This window comes from Lipophrys pholis, assembly GCF_963383615.2.
Source record: "Lipophrys pholis genome assembly, chromosome: 1".
NCBI classification, from domain to species: Eukaryota; Metazoa; Chordata; class Actinopteri; order Blenniiformes; family Blenniidae; genus Lipophrys; species Lipophrys pholis.
Genome location: NC_137635.1, coordinates 41,718,804 through 41,741,850, shown reverse-complemented (window position 1 = coordinate 41,741,850; position 23,047 = coordinate 41,718,804). Strand labels below are relative to the sequence as shown.

Here is a 23,047-nt window from a genome sequence, read left to right as displayed (position 1 = left end):
AAATGCAATGTTCATGGCTGTTTATTTTCACAACTGAAAGAAAACTATTTAGTGTTCAAGATGAAACACGCTGTATTAAATAATCTACAAAAGTATGCCGACCTAAGTTCAGCTCATGACATTACAACACTCTGATTGTGCTGTCTGTGTGTTTACTGCAGTTTGTATTTTTTTAATTGATGGCTAAGGCAATGTGTTCTTATTTTTCTTGCATTCCTCCAATGTTGTTCCACTTTATGTGAAGTCTTTCTGATTATGAATAAGAATATCTTGATACCATCAAATAAAATAGCTGCTTCCAGATTCATTGATGAAATTTTCAGGACCTTATTCTTTTTTCTTTGCTGTTCAACCAACTGACTGTTTGTTTGTAATCTACCCAGCATCACTGCATGATGACTAAATACAGTTCAAATAAGACAGCCCACTCTCTGATTAGGTTTTGATCCTTGATACATAATCTGAAATATCTAATGTGTTTTCTTTTCTTTTGTTTGTTTTGTTTTTTTGTTAGGCGTCTGTTCTTACGTGTGGCTATACACTTTGTTTTATTTATCAAGATCGTAGAAGTGAAAGGAAATTGCTTTTCTGCAGCTATTTCTTGTGTATTATTTGTTCAACGGGGTTACATTCACAATTTTTCTTCTTTTTTTTTTTTACCCAATTTCGTATGATGGTACTTATAGTAGGGGTTCGTGCAGCTGAAAAAAATGAAAAGTTACCAACATCCCTCACTCATGCTTTACCTATGTATGTAATGTGGTCCCATACTGACATTTTAAAACGATGCAACATGCAGAAAACGTACCATCAAAACCAACTGAGGAAAAATATTCAGACCATCTAAAACACCTGGTAACTACATTTCCGGAAACCTTGAATGTCACACTGTCCAGGGGCGTGGCTTCGTTGCTGTGGTAACCACTGTTTACTTCCTCGTTATGAAGCGATCGTGTTCAACAAATGATCAAAAAGACAAAAATTCTTTACGTTTCGAGCAAGAAACCCTCGGATTTTCATACACTGGTACGTCAAAAATGATGTTGCCTTACGTCCCAAATGAGCAAGTGAATGATGCATTGACGTGATAGTTGTGTGAATGCTGAAATCTTTATTATTATTATTATTATGACTTCTTCCTTGCCGAGCTATTTCTCCTGCAATCTTTAACTGATTTGAACCGTTTGAATATCAAAACGTGCAGCTTGTTCATGAGATGAGTGCTGTGGGCTTTTCTTTATTCTATTTTTTAAAGAAATCCCAGTTGTTGCTTCCAGCCTCAACTGAAATGGGTAAGTCTGTAAGAAAATAAATTAAAGCAAAGCAAACAAAGAGGAAAAAACGATGAGGTGATGATCATCAACATCATGATCATTTGCAGAAGGATCAACGCATGCTCCCCCACCAGATGGGCCCCACCCCTTGCATGGTGTTAATGGGGGAATAGAAGAGACAGAAGAAAGAAATATTGAAGAAGTCAAGGCCCCAGTGCAGCTGAAAGTAGAGGTAAAGCAGTGGATTATTGCTAGTTATTTTGCACTTTATGTGTTTTTGTTGTATATCAAATATATATCAAATGCCTCCCAGTATATATATATACTCAAGTGTTGTTACATTTTTTTTTTTTTTAAATCTTCAGTTCCTCAGAGCTCTAAAGGACAAAGATCTTCAACTTGCCAGTCGACTTTGTCAGATAAGTGAGTATTCTTTGGCCGTGCCCGTTGGTCAATAGATATGTATGCCAGTGAAATCAACTGATTAAGCCATTTGCATTCTCTTTGCAGTTCTCGTCTATGAACCAGACAATCCAGAGGCTTCTGAGTTCCTCCCACTGATCAAGAAGAAGCTGCTGAAAGGTGACAAGGGTGTTCAAACCAAAAGGTATTCATTTGGTTTCCCCGGACTACATGTAATATTACAACCTGCTTTCTTATTTTAGAGCAAGAGGCAGAACACAGCAGTGAAGGTGAGAGCAATGGTGAGGATGACTCTGGAAGTGATGAAGAATCTCAACGCTCAAGCACCTCCTCACCATCAGATTATGATGATGATGTTGATGAGGATTAAACTGGTGTATAAAAAAACAAAACCATAAAGAACCATCCAGAAAACCCGTGACCATTTATTTTAGCATACCTTTTAGAAAACTGCATTTTAAAATGTTCCCACTGCTACATTGTTAGAGTTTTTTTCCTTTTATAAACAATGTGATCGTGATGTATTCATTGACAGTATACCTGTAAATAAACTATTTATCGTGCTTGCATCCTGAAAATGATGTTGGAGGAATACATTCACTGTATTGTTGACCGCGTGACTTCCTCTTCCAAAGTTCAGTTCTTAACTACCCTAATATTAATCTGTTTTGTTTTATTCCACCCTTATATAACGGTTTAGTCAGAGGTAAAATTGTTATCTGTACTACTGGTATTAATACTTATTTATGTGACGCAAGAGAGACAGCAGACATACGTTTTTCACTTTCTTGCAAAATGTTCAAATAAACGGCATAAAAAAACAATGCTTGCTTCGACTTTTTTCTGTGCCAAACTCAATTACCCATAAAATTCAATGTGTTTTTAAAGATTTTTTTTTGTTTGTTTTCAGTTTGTTGAGGATTCCAAATAGTGGCAGAAGGCTTAAAGCAGAGATAAAGTACAGACCAACCCGATGGTCTTATGTCACCCACACTGAAAAACACCATTCTCCAGGAGACACATATAACAAAACACCATACCACTGCTGGTGGAAGTTTGTAGGAGCAGTGTTAGTGGCAGCAGTCCATTTAATGTTGCTGATTAACCTTCAGTTCTTCCATCTATAAGGATCGCTAGACCACCACTGCCACATATTCTTCTGTACCTACAAACAAACAAACTATCTTTCTCCATGTCATAATTCAGGTACAACTTCTCTGTTTTTAGGTACAAATTATATATATATATACTGTCACATTAGGATGAAGTGAACAGGAGGCTAAATATGAGATCACCCCTTCATTCATAAGCTTGGTACATCCTCATGCTCTCTGAGAAAATCTTAGCTGGAACACCTGCAATGGACACACTCGAAAGATTAGGTACAGGCTAGATTCTTCTTGCATTTGCTGGCCGCATATTTGATTATTGAATAAATTAAAAAGAAATTACACGTTCATAAAACCCCAATTCTGGCTTTTCCAACTTGTATCTGTTAGGTTTTATTTTTAGGCTAGACCTTCAAAAGTCTTAGGTGTGAAGCAAAATCAAAAGTGTAAAATTAAAAGTAATCTATAGATGAACTGTTGATCATATATGTGCAGGTGTCTGATCAATGTTTACAGTCAAAACGTACCATTTGAGGCCACAAGACCATAGATCTACGTAATGAAATCATGAAGCTGAAGGGAGTTAAATGATTATTGCCTCTTATTTGAGACGTAACCTTCTTCAAATAATATAAAACAAGCAGGGCCATTTCTAGCCTCTTAGGGGCCCAAGGTAAGATACTGTTTGGGGGCCCTTAGTTTGTCAAACGACAGTGGACACATTCCTAATCCTTTGCAGCTGATCATGTAAAATCTGCAGATGAAGATAGTCCTGGTGCTTCCTGGTCTGGAGGAGGTCCTGAGGAATGGGATGGTCCAGAGGCTGCCTGGTCAGGAAGTTGTAAAGCTCCCTCTGGCTCAATGCCTGGAGCTTCAAAATATTTTAGAATTACTCCTGCAAAGACAAAGCTCCTTAGGTTTTCAAGCAAAAATACCATAAGCACATATTCCTATTTCATAACTGCAGTAATGTTGCAGTCATACAGCAAAATGTAACACATCTTATATCTTAAACATTGTAATTTCCAGTATCCCTTTTAAAACATGTACACAATTACAAAATTGTCGCTTTTTGTGGATTTCTGCTTTGATTTACACATTGTACAAGTTAAAGTAATAAAACTATGATTTAAGAATTATCCAGTACTAAAATACACCTTTGAAATGTGTTCTACTGATAAAGCGGTTTCACACTTCTAATGAGATACCTATATACTACACACTAGAACTGGAACTGCTAAGTAATGCTAAAGTAATGTTAAGTGTCAAATCAGTGAGAGACACTTTCCACTGAACTATGACAGAGAATGTGGAATAACCCCCCCCCCCCCCCCCCCAACCCCCCCCACACACACACACACACACACACACACACACCTCACTCCAGCAATGCCAGCTTTGTTGAATAGGATGTGTTGTTGAGTTATTATTAAATCTTTGTTTCTTCTCTAAGCATGACTTGTGAATAGAAAACGTATGACGGCCATCTGATAAGAGCTGTGTAATTTGCAGTGGCTGAATAAATATATTGGCCAGGCTCTGTCCATTCGCTGGACCTGGACACAGGGACACTAAGTGAAAAGCCAACAAGCTGGGTTCATTTTGATGCCTCCACGTGTTATTATCCGTGTCAAGGTTATAAAGAATGGTGCAGGTCAAAAATGATGATGCGCACTGTGTTGTGATCTCTTGAAGGTGACTATTAGAGGCAGTACTTGTCTGGATGGATGGATCATGGATCATTCGCCCCGCTCTATGAATCACTTGGTGCATTTATGATGTACATCTCCATTCTGTGTTAAAGAATGACAGCATAAAAAGCCTCCACAGGTCCCATTAAACCTAATCAATCTGCAGATAAAGAGACCGACAGGATATTGTGTGGATCTGTTGCTGCCTGGACTATATAAAAACTGTGTTTTTCTTCCCAAGGTCAATTCCAATGCAAGAAAATCCGAACATATTTGATATTCAAGTCTCCACCCTCCATCCTCTGACACCCACACCTGGAGACACACTGACACGCACACTCTGGGGTGGGTAGACGTCACTGGTGTTTTTCCTTTCGCTTTTTTGGTGGGGGCTTCTTAAGTGGATTGTAGCTGTCAGGAGCACTCAGGGAAGCTTCATTAGTCGTCAGAGGAAAGCAAGGCTGTGACTCATGCCTGCGTGAAGAGACCAATGGGCTGCCGGAGCCACAGATATAAATAACGAATAAAAAAAAACATTCTTGAGGGAGAAAGGGTCACTTGCGAGCAACTGGATGGGATTGTATTAGTGCGCTCTGTTGGTATTCCGCCGTCGCCTCCACTGGACTGTGTCTCGTCGCGCCTTTGGGTGGCAATTGTTACATTTACTTGTAGTTTCTCTGGACTCGACAACCTGTGCGTCCGTGAGCCGGTAAGATTCATTCCCCGTTCATTCTAGCTGCGCCCTTGGTTCGTACCGATGGGCTTTATGTCTTTAACAAGTAGACAGGTGCCGCTAAACGCTTGTCTTCGTCATTTTCGGCTGTTTAAGGAAGAATGTTTCAAGTCACAACAGGCGAAAAAGGACCTATCTGTTGTTTGGAGGATTTTGGATTTAATAAGTGAATTATTGATATTAAAAACGAATGACATGAGCTTGTTCTAAGCGCAACTTAACTGAAACGTCAATGACTGAGTCAATAAACGATTGACGTCTCTTATTTATGTGGACATAAAGTGCGCAGCTTGAAACTACTTGTGAATGCAATTCGTCTTTATTCGTTCATTCTAACTATGTGTTACATTATTGTTTGATTTCCTTTCATTTTTATTCACTAAAATGCAATCTTTAGCAGGTATTTTCGATGTTTTAACAACATGCTGTTGAGCTCCTGAAAAAGGAAACCTATATGAAAAACAAACATTGTTTTGTTTTGATATATTGAAATTCTTTGAAAAATAAATGCTACACTTTATAAGGACCGTTTCCAGAACACAACCAAATATGAATACATTATCCGGTATAAATAGTATTTATATGCATTATTCATACAAAACATTGAGGAGTATAAGTAAAATGAATAAGACAAATCAATTCGCGTCACGGTATTTCCAAAGTAGGTGTTCTAATGTGCGTCGACCTTGTGCGCCATTGGCTCCATATTGCGCGGCTTGATTCGTCGCCTTTTGGGAAGTCATCGCTCCAGGCGGCTCACAGCGGAAACCATCATTTTCTTATCAAATCCTGGCAGTGCCGCCTCAACTCAACTGCTGTTATTCCGAATTTATGTGTTCTCTCATAATGCTTGGTCGTTTTGTTTGCAGCTAAATTATTTCCCAACTGGAGATCAGATAACGCAGGACTGATGGCCACGTCTGAACCGAGTGTCACCGGGGGGGACCAGGACCCCAACTCGGCTAATTTAAGACCTCCGTCCGGAAGTAGGTCCCTCACACTTCTGTCCGTGTTAATAGCAGCAGTGATCCCGTATTGATCCCTCAGGGTGAATTCTCGTTAAGGCTGTCCCTCCCTGTTGCGCTCAGACTGTGCTCACACGGTGCCTTGCTCAGAGACACTTCTGCACTGAGATATATTGCCAGCACAGTGGAATAGACACCCCCCCCCCCCCCTCCACACACACACACACACACACACACACACACACACACACACACACACACACACACACACACACACACACACACACACACACCTCTGTCTGCCTCACCCCTCCACCCCCAAACCCTCTCTCTCTCTCCCATCCTTCCCAGCCTGATAAAAGCGCGTCTCGCTCGGGCCATTTGCTGTGTGAGCTCCATCGTTAATCATTCCGGTTAAAAACAGAGCCATCACAGCTGCCTGTCGCTGTCTGGCCGATCAGCAGTGCGAGCCGAGCAGTGGACCCGACAGAAATAATGCGCCATTAAAGCTCTGCTATTTTTAATGATCCAAGAGCATTTCTTTGAATATTCCAATCGAAAATATATTCCTTACAAGTCTAACAATTTTTACAAGGAGCCTTACCCATGTTAATGACTGGCTTGTCTTTCTGATGATACATCGAACGGTATTTTTTGAATAACGTTTTGCTTGTTCTTGGAAATCAGTTTTTCCATTAAAAAAGCCCAAACCTGTGCATTAACCTAAGGGTTAATTAATCATTTTAAGCCTTTGTCGCATACAAAAAAATCGACCGGAGCGCATTTGAGCAGCCATTTGCACTGCAAAGCGGGGACATAATTACAGGTTTCAGATACAGTCAAACATTGAACAGTATGATCCTTAAGGCCAGTGTGTATTCTTTTTTCATTTTTTTCGTTTTCTATGTAATAATATATTTCTGAATATTTAATGTGTGACCCTTGGGGGGGAGGGGGGGGGATTTTTCTTTTCTTGAAATGTAAATTATTTCAATGTGAACTACCCTCCCTAAAAAATTCTATTAAAACAATATTTGTTTTGTTGGACTTGTTCGTACACTGCTGCTACTGGATGTTGCCATTATCTCTCCGCCACGCTCCATCTCACGCTTGGTGGCTTGTGGTGTCTGCGCCTGCGTGCGTGCGTTACGTGGGTGTCTGTGTATACGCGCGCGTGCTTGGCTTTGGCCTCGTCGCCTCGAGCTGTTCCTCCGAATGAGATTGCATCTGTAAATTTAAATACATGTTTTTGTTTGTGAAAGTTTTCCATCAGGTGCACTGGCTTCTCACTCCGCAGCCGCGCGCTCTGCGTTTTGTCCCCTCTGGCGTGTGTGTGTGTGTGTGTGTGTGTGTGTGTGTGTGTGTGTGTGTGTGTGTGTGTGTGTGTGTGTGTGTGTGTGTGTGTGTGTGTGTGTGTGTGTGTGTGTGTGTGTGTGTGTGTGTGTGTGTATCCACTATAGTTATAAGTTTCTGACTAGATAGACCAGGCCACAGACATTACCAGCTCGCTCCAGTCACATACTGTGTTTCACTCAATTAATTTCTGCCCTCCTCCGTGAGCTCATTTCACGGGTGTTAATTCCAGTCCGCCCCTTGGCTCGGTGTGTGTGCGCCGGCGTGGATTTGGTGCGCGGGCCACTGTCTGTCCCTATTGATTTAACTCAAATCGGAAGTGTTATAAGGATCATCCCTTTGTGATCAGAGAGCTGAGTAAATCCGTTGCCAACAAAAGCAAACAAGGACACTGACAGGTTTGAAAAAAAAAATAAAAAACACACCAAAAAAAAAAATACAAATAATAACCAGAGTTTTCCAAATCGCACACCTGGCCAAGAGCCGTCCGCACCACGCTTCCACTGTGCTCACTGTGCTCCATCATCCGCCTCCGTACATTTTCCGCGGCCTGCAGCTCAGAAACTCAAACGTTCATTCTGTTTTAGCCTACGAATACGCGTGGATGCACGGATGCACACGGAAACTGGGGATGAAGATTTGTGGTAAGTTTTTTGCTCGGGCTCACTCCAGTGTGGGGAATTCCATCATACATTCGTCAACTTTGAAAGGCTATTTTGGAATAATCAGATATTTATGATATTTCTGGAGCAGTATTGGCAATAATCTTAATAGTAATGGTTTGGATTATTTATCAGCTATGAGGTTCATTCTTCCTACATTTCCTTTATTTTTGTTATTGGCGCAGCATTCATTTTATTACAGCCGTTTTGGTTATGTTTCCATTTCAAGGCCTGCTGAATCAGGCCATAATATAGGCTTTTACAGCAGAGCCATCCTCGACTGTCACTGTGCGTTTTCATCTTCCAAAGGTCAGTGGACATTAGCCTGTAGGTCTGGTGATGAGAGCCTCCCCGACCACCCCTGAACCCCCCGCGTCTTTTCCTATTTCACCACCATGACAAAAATCCTCAGGACAAGCCTGGAAAAATGTGCCAGACTGCGGGTTGGAATAACTTGTAAACAAATCCAATTCTAGCATTTCTTGAGTCGAACAACCAACGACGTGATGGCGCGGTTACAGTGAATGTGTTTATTTCATAATTTGAAAAAAAAAAAAATTTCAGGAAGCAAAAAAAAAAATCAATAGATTACATGTTTTTTTGTTCTCCCTTTGAGCTGTGCAAGACGAATGTCATGCAGATACCGTCACCAATCAAAGTGTATACCATCGACCCGTTTGTTGCAGCTCCAATCGAAGGACTGAGAAAGTCTGATGCCATTTTTTAAAATTGACCATAAGACTTTGATTGGTTATATGGCGTTTTAATGGACATGGATGGAAATGGAGTGGAAATATTTCAAAAGCCACCCAGCCCCAGATATTGATTAATGCTATGCCAATTAGAGATCGACTGCGCAATATGTGACATGTTTCCACTGCAAGACATTTGAGACATAATATTTTATATGTGACTTCCACGGGTTTTATGCACAATTAGATCTACATGTTATTCTGGTGATACAAAGGGCCTTCGCAAGACAAACGGATAAATCACAGAGTGTAAAACATACAGCCAGGCAAACTGCCTCGGGGCTCTGAGCATCCCTCATTAACCCCTCTTTATAGGGTGTGTATTTACTGGCTGTGTGGGTTAGGACTGTCCTGCTCGCTCAGGCGCTCGGTGCGTGTGGACACGAGGGACCGGGAGCTTCCTGTCTGGGTGTGGTTGTGATGTCACAGGGTGAGAATGCCTGTATAAGTTTGGCTTCCGCCAAGAGAGCACTTCAGATTCAATTGCGAGCTGATGAATACACATACAACATAATTTACTTCGAAGTTCCTGCAACCTTTGGACATCACTTCTTTCTCTTTCTCGCATCTCTCGTTTTGTTTTGTTAATAAATTGCGCCGTCTCCCGTTTTTGTGAGTGGAATGGAGGTGTTTGGTGATAACGCCCTCTCCTCGCCGTGTAACACCTTAGGGTTCCTGCAGAAGAACAACAGCCTGGAGGAGAAAGGGAGGCTGGCGGGTCAGAAGAACCTGCTCTCCTGCGACAACAGTGACCGGGACGCGCGCTTCCGACGCACCGAGAGCGACTTCTCCAACCTGTTCGCCAGAGGTGAGAGCTCTCACCTGCATCCAGTACACAGTCTCCACAATAAATAACATGTTTTTCGTTACAGAAAATGTATAAAGGGGTGCACTATCCTGACTCACTAATCACATTGCCCTGACATCAGATGAGAAGGCCTCAGCCAGAAACGCAAAAGCTAAATTCACACTTTTCACCTCTCTGTGGTTAGATTTGATATTGTGTCATCAGATTATTGACCCTCAATTATAATTTGACATTGACCAAAATTGCAGGCATTGTCATACTGATCATTACACTGATATTAGGATAAAAACAGACTGTGGATGGACTGTTGTATTTTTTTTTTTTAACATCTCATTTTTATTTCTGGATAAGGTTGATTTAACAATTTACCTTCTAAAAACATGTTGAATTTACTCTGAATAAAGATATGACTGTATATGTTGTAAGGCCAATGTGTTTTCGCTTTGGATATGCTATAACCTAAACAAGGCCTAATGGAAATTAAACCAAACACGGGCTCGATATATAATATTGATTCAAAATCTCAGAAATACTGTATAGGTTTGTAATCTTAACAAAAGGTGCCCATTTGGACTTCACCACCGACATATATTGTCTTATTTCCCCAGACTTACTTCCAGCTAAAAATGGAGAAGAGCCTACCATACAATTTTTGTTGGAAGTGGTTGAAATCCTCACGAACTACGTCAAGAAGACTTTCGAGCGCTCCACCAAGGTGCTGGACTTCCACCACCCCCACCAGCTGCTGGAGGGCATGGAGGGCTTCAATCTGGAGCTATCTGACCAGCCAGAGTCCCTGGAGCAGATCCTGGTGGACTGCAGGGACACGCTCAAATATGGAGTCCGAACAGGTAGGCCTGGGCAGAGAGGAGAAAAAAACACCGACATGGGACTATTGAATAATTCATATACGGGGAGTGTGTTATTTTAATGCTGTTTGGGTGGCACACATGACGCTCATAGATATCGCCCAGTACGATACTATAATTTACTAGCTCATATATGGCATGATAAGGATTTTCTGTGTTTCACTTCACCATTCATAAATTAACCAGTCCGACCTCCTCCAAATTAAAAAAAAAAAAAGGACATCATGTTCAGTGTACGTGAATTCATCTCAAATTATTAGAGAGTAAGGTGTTTGGCAGATAGTGTACAGCCTATTAGGATGACTGCCTAATTTATTGTCCTCCTGGTAATTCAGTTGACATCCTCCTTTTCTTCCCTCCCCGACGTATTAAAGCGAGTGTCGCCTGAGGGGATCCTAACACGGGCTGTTTCAAGCTGTTAAAAACGACAACGCTCAAACAGTCCCTCGGGTTTAATACATCACACAGTTGTCCACCGTGTATAAAACTCAGCCCTCAGTTTTCTTTTCCTTTTGGAACATTGTGGTGGTTGGGTTTTATGACTTTTCTCTTGTAAGGTACGGCGGAAGGAACTGTCCGTGGTGCTGAAATACATATATGCATTTCTATTCTCTTCCCTGTTTGCTTTTACTTTAAAATTCCTCCTATGGCTCAGCTTATTATGTGAGCTTTGTAACCAAATATCGAGATAATCTTTGCATACCACACTGCCTGGCTCCAGGCCTATTTGGGCTGAATGTGCGTGCAAGCACCTTGTAGTCTAAATGGCTGTCAAAGAGCTGTTCTGCCACACTGATCACAGCCATGTCAGATCCCCCAGATAATAAGGCTGACCGAAGAAAAACACAATGAAGTCTCTGAATACTGAATGTAAGAAATCTTTTTTTCAGGATTAGGCTTTTTGTATTTTTTTTTCAATAAAGTCATTACCACCAACTGCATGTTTAAATGTATCACTGTAGTTAAATAGTTCAATGCAGTTTATGGACTTGAGGTAATGTATGGCATGTATGTGCTTTTTATTGTTTAGGTCATCCACGCTTCTTCAACCAGTTATCTTCTGGCCTGGATATCATCGGTCTGGCTGGAGAATGGCTCACCTCCACTGCCAACACCAACATGTAAGTTATACAATAATGCTACAGTCACTTTCTTTGCTTTATGTGCTCATTCATGACACAGTTATCTATGCAGGGAAACACCCTAATTTATTATGACAGCACAACCAAGACTTCCTGTTTGTAGGCCAATGGAAACCACCTCCAGGCATCATCACATCCTGGCATGGCAGCGGTGCTCATCGAGTTCCCTTGAGCTCAATCCACCGCTCCTTTCAACAGCGAGCCTCTGAGGCCAGTTATAAAAAGTGTTTTGTCCTGTTGAGACTGTGTATTGACAGATTGTCGGCTGCCACTGTGCTGTACTGTATATCGGAGGCAGTCAAGCCCCAGGCATGGTTAGATTGCATATTGATCTCGGGTCACAGTTACATGGTGGCCCAGTCTGATAAAGGCCATGAACCGCATCAACTTCACACACTTTCAGCACATGTACATGCACACACAACCCCGGACGCATGCAGTAAATGTGATAACATCATAACAATGAGGGACATGATTGCAATAGTTATTTGGAGTGAGAGAATAGAAGCAGTGCACACACATCTACTCAATAAACCACAGACACGTTTCTAATGGGAGTAAATCAGCAAAATATTTACAACCCTGTCAATTCATGTTCTGTTAATGCATGAGGATACTTGATGTGCTATGTTTATTTTGATGACAGATTGCAAATTCTCAAACTGAAGGAAATATTTGTGTATTCATTGGAACAATCGCAGCCATATCTGACAATAAATGGATTAAATTATATTATGAATAGAAGAAAAAGCCTAAAGTGAGCGACTCCTCTCACTTCCCAAAAGGCTTGATGCGACTTTAAAAGAGGACATTTGAGTAAAACTGTCTGCTCAAGATCAACAACTAATCAATGTGCTGCTACGTGACATGAAGGCAAGTAGAAAATGATCCCATATTGAAAATCAGAAATGATAAGAAATAACCCAAAAAAGAAAATCTATGATAAATTTACTGCTTCAATGCTTTTTTACCTTCACCATCTTTTTATGTTCAGATGGCTGAGCTCTGAATAGAATTCAATTCCAAAGCGAGAACACAGAATCGACCAATTGACTCCAGTGCAAACCCATCAACTCCATTGGAAAATATCAGGTCACTATTCAGAAATATGAGAGTTTAAGGCTGCACGCTGACATGTTGCACAAATGGCCACAGTTATTCACTACAGGCAGTATACTCGGCAGTTGTGTCTTTTTTCTTTTCTTCAGACTAGTTGCTTAATTGAAATGAAATATGATCGTCATAAACTGCAAGCTAAAAAAAAGGAAAAAAAAAAGACAGAAATACATAATCTATCTCAAAACAAGAAAAAAAAAAACCTCTCTTAGGAAACCACTCCTTAGAAAAACTTTCACCTCCTGGTTGGAAGAATGCCTCCTGAGACAGGGCCATTGACTTCCCACACTCGAACACACGCTTGCACACACTTTCTTAATGATACGCGCACACACCAGCTCTGGCTGTCCCAGATACGGCAGCGAGGGTTTCCAGTCCATTGACTGCAGGCTCATTGTGAGCTGGTCTTAGCAGATAGGCCAGCTGGGCCCCACACTGACACACAATGTCCTCCGGCTGCACAGAAAACCCTGTTACATTGTAGAAACTGGCTGCTGCAGTTCCCTGTGGAGTGCTCATTCCGTCTCTATTGTCCCTGTGGATACAGACTGACTCAGTGGTCCTTTGGGGGGGGGCGGGGGGGGGGGGGGGGGGCAGAGTGTGGTTGGGGGTCAGAGGGTTAGTCACATAGAGACGCACACACACACGTATTAAAAAAAAAAAAAGACCCACACACATTGAGTGCCCTTGATGATGATAATAAGGGCATTTAGAGGCCGTCCCTGGAGACAGGCAGGTGACTGAGGGGTAATTTTCACCCTGAAAAGACCAATGATTGGCTCTGATTGTGATAATGATCACCATTATTGTCATTATAGCATGAAATGACTCAGAGAGAAGCAGAATTTTAAAAAGGTGTGTGGTGTTGTTCGTGTTTTGTGCTTTGGGTTAGATCAGTTTTAAGAAAATAGAGAAAATGGAGACTTCCAAGATGATGGATATATGGACATGTATGGATCCCAATTTCAGTTTATCAAAGGACTATACATTTTCGATAATAGATACAGTGAAAGGCTAGAAGATGAGTCATTTTGTCATCTTGGTGATTTTGTCTTTTGTTGTTGCAGATCAAGTCCCAATTTGTTCTGCCATAATGACAAAGAAGATAATGTTCTTATCAAACCTCGCTCATTGCTGAGCCACCACAAGAAATAATTGGACATAAAAATGACATCTTCTTCTTATTTTTGCTCATCTTGTGAATTCAAACCTTCCCTTTGTTATCTGTGGTCCTCACTCTATTTTCTAGCTGCATCATTTTGCCTTGCTTTTACATGTTTAGTTTTTTTTTACAGCTTCCTCTGTTCACTCTGCATCCATATCATCCCCTCCTCTTCCTTTGTTATCCTCTGTCACAGTTCCCTTCAGTGCATTGTCTCCTCTACAACCCCCTCTTCTCACAGCCTTTACTTTCCCTCACGAGGCAAACTGCAAAAATGGTTCTGTCCTTGTTCCCATAGCCTTTGTGAGGAGAACAGGGAGGTGGAGTTGTTGTTGATGTATATGATGCTGGTGTGGCTGAAGAGATAGAGGAGTGTTGTATAACTGACCTTGTTAGCAGCAGAGTAAACAGGGATCAGTCCTGAGGATCTGTGTGGGAGGTGGTGAGAGGGCTTGTCAGTTTGCAAAGAGTGCACACGCTTGTGGCCCACTGGAAGAGCTGGCTTTCTGTGGCGTATTCAACCTACTTTTGCCTCTCCAGGAGTTTTATTTTATTTGTCGGCCAGTGAGTCACCAGTCTCTCTCTCTCTTTTTTTTTTTCTTTGATGGAGTTACAGTGAGGTCAGACACACATGATGCATTCAAAGCACAAGCCAATGATTCTTCTGTGTTTAAGATTATTTTCATATTTGTTTCTTGTCTCTTTTCATTAAATGAATATACAGGCACAAGCTTTTCTTCTTTTTCTGTGTTTTGTTGCTAAATGAGCCTGTTATCTCTATAAAACACACACACACACACACACACACACACACACACACACACACACACACACACACACACACACACACACACACACACACACACACACACACACACACACACACACACACACACATGCATAGATACTTGTACACGTCCCTCTCAGGCATCGAATCAGCTCCTCTCAGACTTGCTGCAGAGATTGGCAGGACTGACAGATAGCCATCAGAGCTTTGTGTGCTTTAATTAAACCACTGAGTGATTTTAAAGGAATTTGAATATGAATGTTTGCAGGACGACTCCTATCAGACACTTTTTAATTAGCCCAGTCAGCACAAGCGCCACTGTGTGCTCAGTGGACGGAATTATAGTAAGGCTAATGAAAAATCCTTGTGTTGCATGTGCCCTTTGTTTAGACTCTCTAATCTGCATAAGTGCATTTCTGCATAAGAATCTCTGTCTCTATGCTTCAAATGTTGCCGCGATGGTGAACGATACACTTCTTCAGAGTTAAAATTGAAGATGTGATTGGCAGGTTCACGTATGAGATCGCTCCCGTGTTTGTCTTGATGGAGCAGCTGACGCTGAAGAAGATGAGAGAGATGATTGGCTGGCCCGACGGGGAGGGAGACGGCCTCTTTTCACCAGGTGAGTGTATAGGAGTGTGCGTTCACAATCAAAACAAAACATGTGAACCCCTTTACAAAGAGAAATAAATAACTTTGCTTAATACATTTAATGTTTGTTTCACTACAATAGTGTAGATTGCAGGGGCAGCCTTCACTCTTGTCTCTGTTGGTTGTCTGCCAAGTTTAAGTCTTGACGCTTCCTGTTACTCCTTAAATATGATCTGGATCATTTATATCATTGTTTGGCCTCACATACCACAATAATCCCAACATTACTTACATCCCAGTAGATAACATTGTTGTGCAAGTTACTGACATTCTGTTGGAGAAAATACATCATGACCGCTATACCAAAAGATTTTTGCTTGCATATTTAGCACTCATGTTCAGATTCCAGCGTGAGGAAAAAGCAGTCAAGGCTACGATCCAGTTTTTAACTAGTTTCTGCTTTAACACTAGTGTGAATACAAACGAATGCACTGCATCCATCTAAAAACTCAAGCTATCATCAGATTGTGAATGTTTACCTCCATAAATATTAGCACTAAGGTGTTATTGAGATTTTGTGTGGTGTTCACGGTGCTGATGTGACTGTGTCGTTTGACAGGCGGCGCCATCTCCAACATGTACAGTGTGATGATTGCACGTTACAAGTATTTCCCTGAAGTCAAGACCAAAGGCATGTCCGCTGCCCCACGGCTCGTCCTTTTCACGTCGGAGCATGTATGTGATCACAAACGCATCTCACATGCTTTTATGCAGCTCGTAAAACAATTGAATTAAGGAAAACATTCTGTCGGTCTTTCTTTTACATCAGAACAACGGCGATAGTTTTTGTTTTTTTTCTCCCTGCCTTTTGTCACATTTACTCTCGTCTTCAAACAATTACACAGTTGACAGTTTGACGCCAAACAAGACGAAGCTTAAGAAGTATTTAGCTTGAGAAATAATTGTTTTATCCTCCTTGAAAGTAGGTGTCATTTCACTGACTCATCAAATATCTGCCTTGTGTCTGCACAGAGCCACTACTCCATAAAGAAGGCTGGAGCTGCTCTGGGCTTCGGATCTGAGAACGTGATCCTGCTGAGCACAGACGAGAGGTGTGTGGAGGATTTTTCTGTTGGAGGATTGCTTGATTGATATTGTAAATGTAAAACACAAAGTTGCAATAATTTCATGCTGATGAGAATTTTGTTCACTTTCTTAGAGGACGAGTGATTCCAGCAGATCTCGAGGCCAAGATTATTGATGCCAAGCAAAAGGTGGGGATCGTGTCTGCGTGTGAGTTTTTCTTGTGTGTGCTGTTTTTTTTCGTGGTTCGTGTCTCTGAAGGTTTTGTCTTCCTCTCCTGTGGGCTGATTCTGCAGGGTTATGTGCCGCTGTTTGTGAATGCCACCGGGGGTTCAACTGTGTACGGTGCATTTGACCCGATCAATGAGATCGCTGACATATGCGAGAAGTACAACCTGTGGCTTCATGTTGACGTGAGTAGTGGACACTGGATCGGTTACCGGACTGTGTTTTTGCCTGCGTATCTGTGTGCAGCCATTCTGTTCTGGTTTCTCAGGGTGCATGGGGCGGTGGACTGCTGATGTCAAGGAAGCATCGCCACAAGCTTAATGGGATTGAGAGGTAAGGAATGCATTTACATTTATTGTCTTTTTTTTTTTTTAAAGGTTAAATAACAGTAACACATTGTCATGCATATTGAAACTTCACAGGGCCAACTCTGTCACGTGGAACCCTCATAAGATGATGGGCGTCCCTCTGCAGTGTTCAGCTATTCTGGTCAGAGAGAAGGTACTGAAACACAAACAGTTTCCATGACAACGTTGCACTGACTTACATTAATTTCATGTTACGGCATTCAGCAAAGAATTCACTTGAAGATTTCTAGGTTGAAAATACAAGGTTGCTTTTAACTGTGTTCCTGTGATGTGATAATGAAGCCACTGTCAGAACCATTACGTCAGATCTAAACCCCTTTACACAACCATATTTATAGGCTTTTTGGTAGATCTCCTGCTATGCGTGGCAGAATCTCAGGTTATTATATACCACAAAATCTGTTTACCATGTTAATACTAAAAGCAATTTTGTACGCAACACTGGCTTTAAAGCTACATATGTGCATTTATATGATTACATCGTATTTAGTACCGTCAAATGATAAAACGCATTATTGTTTACCGGAGGGAACGTACACAAATGTAAAATTAAGTTGCGTCCAGCTCTGTAAGAAATAACAAAAAAACAATCAAACCAGCTGTAAGAGGAGAGATGCAAAGCCTTTGGTCATATTGGGTTTGTACGATGTACGACGGGTTCATTTTTCGTTGTTTTTTTTTATTGAGTTGGGTGTTCTCTGTAAAAGTGCCCTGAAATGGCTTTGTTGTATTTGGCGCTGTATAAGTAAAATTGAATTGAGGTGAATAGTCGGCCTTGATTGTGTAGATGAGCTGTGGCTGACATACAGTATTGACAGAGCATGTTTCTCTTGCTTGTAGGGAATCCTAGCCGGCTGTAATTCCATGTGCGCTGGGTACCTGTTCCAACCAGACAAGCAGTACGATGTTACCTATGACACTGGGGACAAGGCAATCCAGTGTGGACGACACGTGGACATCTTTAAGTTTTGGCTCATGTGGAAAGCCAAGGTGAGACACAACGACACTGTACTCAAACATCCAATCATTTCTTCCATCCTAATTATTGCTTGACTGACTCTGTCATCCTGCAGGGCACCATTGGCTTTGAGCAGCACATCGACAAGTGCTTGGAACTGTCTCAGTATCTGTACAACAAGATCAAAAACAGGGAGGGATATCAGATGGTGTTTGATGGAGAGGTAAGCATCCCCCAAACCTTCTTTTCCATCTTATTTTGATAAACAAAATAAAATCTGGGATTTCGTTGAAAAAAAAAAAAAAGAAGAAAAGAAAAGAAAAAAAAAGTCCACTATATTTAATGTTAAGTAACTATATTTTTTTCTGCAGCCCCAACACACCAATGTTTGCTTCTGGTACATTCCACCAAGCTTGAGAGGAATGCCTGATGGTGACGAGAGGCGAGAAAAACTTCACAGGGTAAAACTGATGCTTCCTTATCAATTTCAGATTTGTATTCACACAACCAATAAGTAACTTTTTCACTGTTTATGACTGATTTCTTTATTTCTTAATTTATTTTTTTCACTCCATCAGGTGGCACCAAAGATCAAGGCTATGATGATGGAGTCAGGCACCACCATGGTGGGCTACCAGCCTCAAGGTAATAACGTCAACTTCTTCCGGATGGTCGTCTCCAATCCCGCGGCCACACAGTCTGACATCGACTTCCTCATCGATGAGATCGAGAGGCTGGGCCACGACCTGTAGACCTCTCAGTCGGTTTCCCACCAGAGGGTGAAGCCCCGGTCATTTATCTGTTGGCTTTCACTGGCAAACACAGCTGAGGTGAAACATTCACAGTGCCGCAGACAGAAAAACTAATTCTGATGTTTTAGGTTCTTTCTATCTGAAGCACTCTAAATCTTTCCACGGCTGGGGAGAACGATGGAAGAGACCGAGTTTCTCACTCGCTCTGACCCGCGTTGTTCCTTCAGTAGACGAAATATAGACACAGTATCTGAAGGTTCCAGGTACAACTAACAATATGTGCTGTTCAATCCTGTAATGTGTGTGTGTGTGCGTGTGAGTGTGTGTAACTAGTTTCTAGTCCAATGTTGTCTTTTAATGTGTGTGAGCACCAGATTGTGTGAAATGCAGTAAAATACTGAAGGGGGGGGAGGAGGGGGCAGATGAAGATATTAAGAGTATCATTCTGCTCTATCACACATGAACAGTTGAGTCACTGGTGCTTTCAGCTGTACATATATTTAATCGCAGTGCACCAACCTATTTGTCCTGAACCAGTGTCCGAGCCCCAAAGCGTGTGTGTGTGTGTGTGTGTGTGTGTGTGTGTGTGTGTGTGTGTGTGTGTGTGTGTGTGTGTGCAGGTGTGCAGGTGTGCAGGTGTGCATGTAGCACACTGAGTGTATCCTGTCATGTATTTTAGGCTAGCACAGTGTTATAAATAAGCTAACGTGTACAGCATAGGTGCAAAGTGTGTTAAACTGAGAGGATTTAGAGTCCTCCAGAGCTACAGTCTGCAATATTTTCCCTTATAGAAGATTAAGATTTCAAAGTGTCCTCAAATATTCCAAGTATGTAACAACCTTTACCTTGTAAAACGCTGGCTCGTTGTCTGTTCCATGCAATCATGTGATATCCATGTGCGTATATGACATTGTGAAATGACTAATGTCATTATATATAAAAACAAATATTTATTGCATTTCCACTGTTTGAAGATTCAGGTATTTTATTGTACACGTATGTATTTTATGTGTATTACTTGGTAATACATTTGTAAATGTAATCACGGAAGTTGAGTAAATTTTATTTATAGTGATTTTGTCAGCCAAAGAAAGATAATCTAGAACAGAACAATCCATAGTCATTCGTGTATAACTTCTTAAAGAGTATAGATGTTTGTATAATGTTACCTATTGACCTTTGACGGCGATGCAATTTCTATATTGTGTTTCTTTCTGTGATTGTGAGTCTTTTTGACTGAATGTTTCAAGATGACTGGTTGGCCTTCTGATGAGATGAAGAATGAAGTCTATATAATCCAATAACCACTATGCCGGGTTTTTATTTTAGTAAGAAGCACAAGGATGTGAGAATGTACTCTCTTCTTGAGACTGGAAAGAAAATATTGCAGTGTTTGTCCAAATTCTAATGCATTTACTGTAATATAGTATATTCATTGTAATACATATTACTGTATTCTCAGTGTTATGGGAGCTTAATCGAATATCTTGTACAAAGGTTCCTGTTCGTGTCTTTGCACAATGTTCACCTTTTTTCTTCCATTGTAAATGGATGTGTATTATATATATAAAGAGTTACATTGACAAAGTATTTATGGTAATTAGGGACCATATGTGAATGGCACAATTGCATAAATCATATTTAAGGTAATCTGTGTACTGTGTGTGGCCAGCTCTTGTACATGATCAGTGCGGTTTCTGAGGAAGACAACTGCAAGGGAACGTTCATCCGCGAGATTTTCAGCAGGCACTTTAACTGAATTTTACCATCTTAACAAAAGATATTTAATAAAGTCTATCGAATGGAAATCTATGTCTGGTTTATTGAAACACTGAAACACAGGAATAGATACCTTGGCATATTGATGGTGGTACACTAGTAAATCCATAGAAAATTGACATTTCCTCATCTCATGTCTATAATGTCCCATAGTAGACCCGAGCAGCAACACACACACACACAAACAACACACAAACAACACACACACACACACACACACACACACGTCAGATTGACTGTTCTCCGGCCTCCGTCTCCTTCCTGCCTTTATTTCTTCCCATATCTGATCACCTCATCAAATGCTTTCTTTTTCTTTCATTCTTCATAATTTCTTTCACATTTCTGACCACTTAACCCTCAGAGTAATGTGGGGTATGTTTGATTAAAACATGATTTTAATGGGGGAAACGGGATGGTGACATGTTTCATAACGTTTGAATGAAGAGCATGTAAATGTCAGAGGAGAGCTAAGGAGTCGTATTGTCTGTCCGTTGGTACACCACTGCCATCTGCTGGTGATTCTTAGTCAGCACACCCATCCCAGGACGATCCAGCCATCTTTCTTTCTTTCTTTCTTTTTTTTATCCCCAACACCCTGGACTGAAGGGATCTGTAGTTTGAATCTCTGGACTGCAAGGCATAAGGCTAGAGTTAGATTCACCACTTCTCCACTGTAGGCTCCTGAGCCAGGCCCTTAAACCTTTCAGTGCTGCCAGCTCACTCCTGTAGCTACCCTTAACTATGAATTGGTGGAGTCAAAGAAGCAGAGAGAATTAGCCTCCCAAAGGTGATCGTAAAGGTGATTTACTCAGGAGATCTGAAATGTAATGACCTCTCACTTGTCTATTGTTGGTTTGCACTGTTGGTTTACTCCTGTTATTTTTCATTCTGTGTTCATTATTTTTGCATTGACAGCTGTAGATTGCCAAACTTTATCTTGATGTTTTTCGGGGAAAAAAAAAATTAGGAAAATAGGTACTATTTGGAGGTTAGAAGGTATCAGAGAACAGATTGAAAAGGGCATCAGTTAAGTTCTGTTGGGCACCAGAGTAATTAAAAACATCATCTTAGCATATATTTTTCCGAAATTTTCAATGCACCCCGGAAATATTCAGTTTGATTTAAATTTTGAGTAAAGCTGAACTAAGTAGGATCAGTATATAGATTTCATTTATTTAACAAAGAAAATATGATAGCGTGTAAATATTAAACTACTTGTAAGAAACCAAACGTTATTTACTGGCTAATCTGGTCACTAAGGCACAATTTCAGGACTTACAGTTCCAATGAGGGGGTTTTAGACTGCATACAAACTTGTCTGACAACATCACACAGACCTTATCTCCACTGCAGTTTCAGGCATTTCTGGTTGTAAAACGAATGTCACATATGCGACTTTTAAGTATGTGACTGGGGTAACAGTGTACAGAGAACCATACTATCTGTTGAAATTGTAAAGCACTCTCTCCTAATGCTTTTAAAAGCTTTACCCTCTGGCTCCCATGGGTCCTGAGTGAAAAGAAAAGCGACATTACATACACCCCACACTTCAGTACCACAAGACTTAAATAGCTTTGAGTGTAAAAGATGCCTGTTTACAGCCCACACTAGATTGCATACAAGTAGAGCCACTAGTTATTACGTTGGAAAAAGCCCAGTGGAATATGTACAATAAACATTAACCTGGTGTTATTTTGTGTCCGATTATTTAATAACAAATTTTTGCTTAGATTTTGGTATAGATTTACTTTGCATATATGCCGTGTGTTTGGCCTGAGTCAGCGAGGCTGTTGTTATTCATTGAAATGAATAATTTGTGAATAAATCTAAATAGTTACATTATGTGTGAGTTTATAAATTTGAAGATTCTACATTGAAGTGAACAATGTGAAGCTTATGAAAAAGGTTTGATTGCATGTATACTTCATGCTTAATTGACAACCTCCAACATTTATTTTCAGGTTGTAACTTGACTACTAACTTACACAACTTATAATTAATGTAACTGAAATCAAAAGTTTCTAAAACAAAGCATAGTTGCACCTGACTCAGGTAGTTACTTCTTGAGGTTGTACTACTAGTATGAGTCAGTAAGACTGCATATTTTAACCACAGATAGTTTTTTTTTTAATTGATCCCAAATAATAATAATTAAAAAAAGAGTAGTAGCAGAAACAGTTGATTCAAGTTGTGCAAAGTTATTTCTGGTAGTGTCCTGACACATCTTCCCCCATCTTTTCTCATGTTTAATGTTACATTCTTGTGTTTTAACACAAACAGCTTCTCTCCTTTTTGATAATATACCAATGACTATATGTATTACCACTCCAGCAGTAAATCGTATTTTCTTCCTATGTTTTGGATATTGTTAATATTTTTTATGATAACGATATCAGGTGTATGAAAATGTTAACCCCCCTCGTTTGGTGTTGTCACTTCTGT

The 23,047-nt window shown here is 40.7% G+C and overlaps 1 protein-coding gene across 5 annotated transcripts; it reads left to right on the top strand.

Moving 5' to 3' along the window:
* Positions 1-5,038: 5,038 nt before the first annotated feature.
* Positions 5,039-20,631, top strand: LOC308114155 (glutamate decarboxylase 1-like). Of its 5 annotated transcripts, XR_013935596.1 has the most exons (18): positions 5,039-5,206; positions 6,100-6,216; positions 8,136-8,192; positions 9,633-9,770; positions 10,379-10,621; positions 11,670-11,760; positions 15,356-15,468; positions 16,057-16,172; positions 16,470-16,549; positions 16,657-16,711; positions 16,817-16,933; positions 17,017-17,081; positions 17,171-17,249; positions 17,957-18,106; positions 18,190-18,297; positions 18,446-18,535; positions 18,653-19,147; positions 19,447-20,631. XR_013935596.1 is itself a non-coding variant. In XM_080470833.1 (17 exons), exons 2-17 carry the CDS (start codon positions 6,141-6,143, stop codon positions 18,824-18,826), a joined length of 1,752 nt encoding a protein of 583 aa, XP_080326959.1. In that variant the 5' UTR covers positions 5,039-5,206; positions 6,100-6,140; the 3' UTR covers positions 18,827-20,631. The 5 variants fall into 5 exon arrangements, 2 of the variants coding, with proteins under 2 accessions (XP_080326959.1, XP_080326960.1); XR_013935594.1 differs by lacking the exon at positions 8,136-8,192 and having other exon boundaries at positions 18,653-19,141; XR_013935595.1 differs by lacking the exon at positions 8,136-8,192.
* The last annotated feature ends 2,416 nt before the right edge of the window (positions 20,632-23,047 follow it).

Coding starts and splice junctions, on each gene's coding strand:
- LOC308114155 (XM_080470833.1), top strand. CDS start 6,141: ATGGCCACGTCTGAACCGAGTGTCACCGGGGGGGACCAGGACCCCAAC. Junction 16,173..16,469: donor TCCTTTTCACGTCGGAGCAT/GTATGTGATCAC, acceptor GTGTCTGCACAG/AGCCACTACTCCATAAAGAA. Junction 17,250..17,956: donor CTATTCTGGTCAGAGAGAAG/GTACTGAAACAC, acceptor TCTTGCTTGTAG/GGAATCCTAGCCGGCTGTAA.